Consider the following 6,781-nt stretch of genomic DNA (forward strand, 5'->3'; position numbering starts at 1 on the left):
GGTATACTCGGTTTGTGTTCTTCTCAAACGACCAAGATGTGTTAGATGCAAGGTGTAAAAATAGGTTTTGTGGAATGAATTGGTAATCAAGCTATACAACGTGGACAATACTTTGTATCATCACTTTAGCAATTTTGAGTTAAGTTCACTGATTAGATTTATGTACAAACCTATTTTATAAAACAACAATTATATTTAAAAATAAAGAATTTAAATGAGAATTATAAAATATTTTATTAAAACACTAAGATATATTAATATATATATATATATATCTAAAATTAAAATTAATTTTAGGGTTAAATATGTCTTTGGTCCCTCAAGTTTCAGTGAATTTTGGAATTAATTCTTCATCAAAATTTTATACCAATTTAGTCCTTTATCTTTCAAAATATGTGAATTTAGTCCTTTTAACCAAATTTTGTTAAGTTTATTTGATGTTTCAAGCGCATTTCATGATAGTATTTAAGTTAACATTGAAGCAAAAATGTGTCAAACAATATAAATAATTTAAATACTATCATGAAATGCGCTTGAAACGTTAGATAAACTTAACAAAATTTGGTTCAAAGGTCTAAATTCACGCATTTTAAAAGATAAATGACTAAATTGGTCAAAAATTTTGATAAGAGACTAATTCTAAATTTGGCTGAAACTTGAAGGACCAAAAACATATTTAACCCTTAATTTTATTAACATGATTTAAGTTTTAAAATAAAAACCTTGTTTTAAAAGAAATTAAATATTTTTTAAATAAATGGAAATGATTTGTTGATCAACTTAAAATCAGACTGAGTTAATAAAATTTAACCTATTTCAAATATCAACGGAATCAAATTAACACAAATTTACTAAGGGAAAACCCAATGGATCAGCCCATTTTACTAATCAGATTTTTCAGTAAATTTTTAATTCGGCGAAAGTGTTTTCCACCTCTCATATATCTGTGTGTTTATCTAGACTTTTCCATACCACTTATCTTTAAAAGGAAAATTATCTCAAACAATTCTATAAATTTGTTTAGCAAATATTAATGGAGAAAACATAAAAATAAATCAAAACATAAAAACAAGTAGGTTTAAATTTTCACTTCAATGACGAGCGATAATATTTAATAAATTATTTACTATGAAAATTACTAAAAAGAAACTCAAACTAATAATAGAACAATAGCAACTGTATATAAGATTGTCCTTAAAAAAACCAGTTGAAACTCTAACTTAGTTTTTGTATACCACAAACATCACATTCGAGAAAATAATACCAAAACTTTGTCTGGCACAGAGGAACTAGCTGTAAATTCTATTTATAATTCACTACAATTTTCAAATTACATTAACCTTCTGACTGGTAAACTTAAACATATTACCTTTTCTTTTTCTTTCTTTCCTTCCTTTGATTCTATTCCAATCTACAATAAATATAAAAAGACGAGATCAGTACTCTCATTCTGTACTTCTCCCCATGAATTTTTTTCCTAATTTGATGTTCCATTACAAGGAAGCAATGTTAGTTGATTCGAATTGTCTGTAGTTTCCTTATGCATCTTCAATCCACACAGTGAACTATCATCATGAGTTCGTACATAGGACCATCATCAATCTATTTCGCACTGGATGCAGTGCTGTTTCCAAAGGCAGGACTACCATCTTGAACTACTGCTTCAACTGGGTTTTCCTTTGCCCAGACAGCAGCATCGAGATATCCAAACTCAAAGAGTTGGTCAAGAACTGCATCTTCAGCTGGTTCAAGTGCCCAGTTGAAAAGCTGCAATGATTTTCATTCAGAATATTCATCTCCACTTACCCTTACCAAAATTATTATGTTAATTCACAGAATAAGGGTTACCTGTCGTGGGCTACATGCATTTTCTGGATTGCAGTCTGGACTAATTCCTATCCCTTCCAATCCCAATCGACTTGCTGGGAAAGCACAAACGCGAACCTGTGAAAGTGGTAGATACTAATTTAGGTTGAAACGAGACAACAAATAAATGTGATAAATCATAGATCTGTTTAGTAACATCTGAATTCAAATGCAACAATTAAAGTGCATAAAAATAAATATTTTCAATCATTTCAACCACACAAACCTGCGAATCCCCATGGTTCACCTATCTCTAGAAAACCTTTTGACTTTTTCATCTTTTCATAAATGATCTGAGAAAGTCGGAATCATTTTCCATGGCCATCATGTTATCCTAAATCCTCAAATTTTTTAAATAAATTGAGGTTGGATAGCGTTTGACCATCTAGTAGTTGTTCGACTAAGTGGTAAAGTCCACGTTCTGAATTGGTTGGTTCCTATTTTTATGCAATTGATTATTGTTAGTAGAATAATGGTTATCTACTGTTGTTTTTGTAGTATTACGAATACATAGGTAATGGTTATCTACTGATTAATAAAGAAAATGCACTTCCAGAATTTTCGTTATACTGCAATAGTTTCATTATCTATATTTTCAACAGTAGTATATATGAGTTTAGGTTCTCGGTTTAAAGTGTAAATAAGGGAGATTGGAAGCAGATACCAATAGGTTAAGTTTGGGCATACACTGGAAAGTGAGACAGAGAGTCTGTCAATCTTTCATTTTTGATTATTTTGCAGTAGCAATAGACAATGGTCACTGACAACTTTGTTAAATCATTCATTCCCTGTTTTTGTGGAAATTATGACCACTGAAGCATGTTATGGAGAACTTATTTAGGTTCAAGGAGTATTGGCAGGTTGTTTTTGAAGGAATTGAGAACCAGCAACAGGCACGGCAGTGACAGAGGCTCCAAAAAATGAAGTTCAAGGACTGTGCTTAAAGTATTTAAAGGCAAAAAAATTATCTTTTACAAGTCACTGACCGTTAAATCTTGGAAAACATCATTTGCACAATCACGTCCAAACATTTGGAATTCCATAAAAAAAGTGTTCTACAAGCGCAAGGAGGCAGCTGCTCTTCAGGTTGAGTTTGAAATATTTTGAATTAAGTGTTATGAACAATTTGAAATTACTTCTCTCGTGTGATGACTATTGTCAGCAAGATGTGCACTTTTGGAGACAGCTGAAGAAACTAGCATTGTAGAAAAGATATTTCGGTCTTTGGTACCAAAGTTCAACTTTGTTGCATGTGCCATAGAAGAATCAAAATACATTAATAAACTCTCACTTGATGGATTGCCAAGTTCATTAAAAGTGCATGAAAAGAAGTTTAAACAACTAGAAGTCAAGGAACAAGCGATGAAGCTTCTGTTAGTACTCATTCCAACAATTTTTTAGTGGAAGGGGTAAAGGTAGAGCACGAGAGGATCGGACAAATCAGAGTTGAATCAATGTCGGTTCTCAGCTATTTACTTTGATAACTTATGATAACTCGCCGAATTCCCCTTTTCAGCGACATGTCATTCAATTTTAATAAAAAGTTCCCAGACAGACCAAAGAGAAAAAAGGACACATTTTATAAACCCCTCACCACTTAAACAAAGGTTTCAACAAATAATTAATTAATTGAATCAATAGTCCAATAAGTAAATAACAAAAATACCGTTTGTGCAGCAGATGTTGGTGGCATAAACAAAGTCAAACCCCCATCAATGCATAACCGATTCCGAAACACCGTTGCTGGCCTTGGGGCAAGATATCTGGAGTGAGTATGAGAAAGTTTTAAATTTACTTAATAATCTATAACAAGTAAAGAAATCACATTCAATGAAGGAAATATAGTACTAACAAATCACCCTGGGATAAAGGAAGAGGTAAACACTGCATTGATGAGATCTTCCTTGGAATCAAACTGATCTACCAACAAACCCCTGGGTCTCCAAAGAAGTTGTGTCACAGCAACTGCAACAGAAGTGCAACATAAACCACAGCAAGACTTTAAATTTTTTCTCCACTAATAAAGATAACTTTTACGTCATTTTTTGGCCCAAAAGTTCAAAAGATAAAATAAATCCTTATTTCCACTTTTTTAATAATGTAATAAACTGAGGCTATGAATGCAATTTTAAAATCAAATTTGCAAGTGCAATTGTTGATACGCTATATCTTTTTCTAGTTTAGCATGTGTTACTTCCACCAGCTCTAGAAACATAACAAAAGGATTTGCAGTTTTGTTCTTTGCACGAGACAGTTTCATGACAAAAACTAACAGGTGCTGAACATCCAGAATTACCTCGGACTCTCCCATTAGATCTTATATGAACATCATGAGGCAAAAACTTGTCAAGAATGTCACGTAGAACAGCCTGTGAAGGGAAACATTGAACCAAAATGGTGAGATTTGAACTTCAAAAAGGAAATGATTTAGTTACATATTCACAGGTAATTGCAGATCTCGCAGGCTCTTATTTCAGTTCAGAAACTCACATTTCAATTGAATAAAGTTTCATTAATAGCTATACCTCAAAAGCAGATATATCTAGTAAAAGTGTCAAAGCGGCCTTTTCTTTTACCATTTTCTAACGGATACTTAATAAATCAAAAGTTCCAATTGTATCAGAAGAAAGTGGCATTACTCTAAAGGCAAAAAGATTTGGGGTTATCATTCATTACATAACCTAGTACTAGCCTAATCAAATCCTAACTATCTGGTTTTCTTTTGGCCTCCAAATTCACAAAAAGTCTCATTTCATTTTTCACTTATTTGTCTTTGTGATTCTTGTTGGAGATCTAATATAAAATCATTCATGTTGTATTTATCTAATTGCTTAAGCTTTTGGCAAAGTTGGTTCATGTCATGGTATCAGAGAACTTGTGCATCAAACCATTCACGTAATATAAAATTGCCCAAGCCCTAAAAGACCCTTTCAGGGGATTGTGTTAGAAATGTAATATAAAACCATTCACGTACCTTTCATCAAACAACTCAAACTTTTGCAATAATTGATTAATGACAGTTCTAATTCTTAACCACAATTCACACTTCATTCAAAATGAGACTACATTTGTCTATATAATAGACCAAGCCAGCAACTGATTAACAAGTTTTTATCTAACACATTTGTAGTTACAGACAGAATTGTCAAACATTCAAAGGCATGGGTACCATGGTTCTGCGTTGCAACCTATAACTGTGACATTATCGGATAAACATGATCTACCTTCAGGACTACTTTGAGGGATGATTCTAAGAGAGTTTATATTTAATTTTATGAAAAAATAAATACTTCTAGAGGGAGAGCAGGGAAGGTACAAATTAAAATAGACAATAAATTCCCCCTAAGCATAAAAAAAAAAGTAGGTGGTAAAAATGCATGAAAGCCTTTCAATCTTGTTACAAACAAGAAAAAGGCAACCTTCTTAAACAGTTATTGGATCCTGAACACATTAGAAAGGTCATATTCAGTCACGCACAATGCTATCCAATAATAATTTCATGTGAAACAAAAATACCCTTAAATTTCCAACCAAATGCATGCCCCAAAGACGTACATAGATTGTACATTGTTGCATTTGTTTTTCTCTATGGAGAACCTTCAAACCTGGATAGCAGAAGTTTTTCCGAAGCGCATGGGCAAACCTACTGCTCACCAAGCACCTCAAACAAACTATTTCATATAAAGGAGGCTGTCTTAGCACAGGAACACTTTGTTCGGCTATTTCAAAACTAGAGAAGCACGTAATAACATATCAAGAGAAGGATCAGTATGAGGCTTACAAACTGCAACAAATCATTCGTACTGCGGTCAAGACAAGACTTGTACAAGACGGAGCTGTGGATTTCCAAATTACTAAAATTCTGATACTACTAGTGCAAGCGAGCAACAAAAGTAAAGAAAAGAAAACACAGTGGAAGAGTGATATAGCCTAGATACATCAGAAGAAATTATAGCCCGACAAAATTCCATATATTTAATCAGTAACAGTAACAGTAACAGAGCAAGTATATAAAGTAGTGTGAGAATTGAGGTATGCGTACCCCCAAGCGAAACGCAGTTCCTCGATTCCGACAATCTTCAGCCAATATTTTAGTAGCAGTCAAGGCTTCTTCCATGCTAGCTCCGGAAGCAATCACAGCACACACTATTGCTCCGGCAGAGGAACCAGCTAACGGCGTCGTTTCCTGCATCAGCATCACAAAACTCTCTCCCATTATACACACAATAATACATCGATCCAGTATAGCATAATGTAATATATATATATATATATATATATATATATATATATATATATATATATATATATATATAAACCTAATAGGTAACCTTAATGTAACCATTTTGAATGAGAAATTGAGCAACACCGAGATGGTAAGGGAAGAGAAGTCCAGCAGCAGAGAAACTAAAGCCAGGGGTGGTGACCACGCGCCTGAACCTATTCCGCTCCGCTTCAACGTCTTCCATTCTTTGCTCCCAAACCACGTCCGGATCAATCTCGTCCTCCACCACCGCCCCAATTCTCTCCTCGGCGTACACTTTCCCTGAAGAATTCACGAACGCAACCGAATCCGAATCACCGACTAGGCTGCTTCCCTTGTTGCGGCTCTTGATGAGGCGCGACGCCAACCCCAGGAAGAGTTCCCCTGTCGCCACTGCAAAGGATTTCTTGGCCGTGGCGTCGTCTTCAACACCTCCCTGAGGCTGAGGTGGAGAGAAATTGGAGGCGAAGGTGAGGAATTGGGCGCGTGGACGGAGAGGAGGGGAACTAGGTTTGAGATTTGCATGGAGAAGGTGGTGAGCATCGGAGGAACAGATGCTGGGACCCATCCCTGACCACGCAGAGTCGCAACACACTCTCCTCTTCTTCCTTGTGTTGCGTTTCTATGGTCGGTTACTCAGTTGGTTATTGG

At 34.7% G+C, this 6,781-nt stretch overlaps 1 protein-coding gene across 1 annotated transcript; it reads right to left on the minus strand.

Annotated features, from left to right (window-relative positions):
• Positions 1-1,194: 1,194 nt before the first annotated feature.
• Positions 1,195-6,781, minus strand: LOC114186575 (patatin-like phospholipase domain-containing protein 2). The gene is made up of 7 exons (XM_028074527.1): positions 6,198-6,781; positions 5,909-6,052; positions 4,163-4,235; positions 3,726-3,831; positions 3,533-3,629; positions 1,849-1,944; positions 1,195-1,767 (listed from the first exon to the last, which is right to left on the minus strand). Exons 1-7 carry the CDS (start codon positions 6,696-6,698, stop codon positions 1,603-1,605), a joined length of 1,182 nt encoding a protein of 393 aa, XP_027930328.1. The 5' UTR covers positions 6,699-6,781; the 3' UTR covers positions 1,195-1,602.

The sequence above is a fragment of the Vigna unguiculata genome, chromosome 6 (assembly GCF_004118075.2).
Source record: "Vigna unguiculata cultivar IT97K-499-35 chromosome 6, ASM411807v1, whole genome shotgun sequence".
NCBI classification, from domain to species: Eukaryota; Viridiplantae; Streptophyta; class Magnoliopsida; order Fabales; family Fabaceae; genus Vigna; species Vigna unguiculata.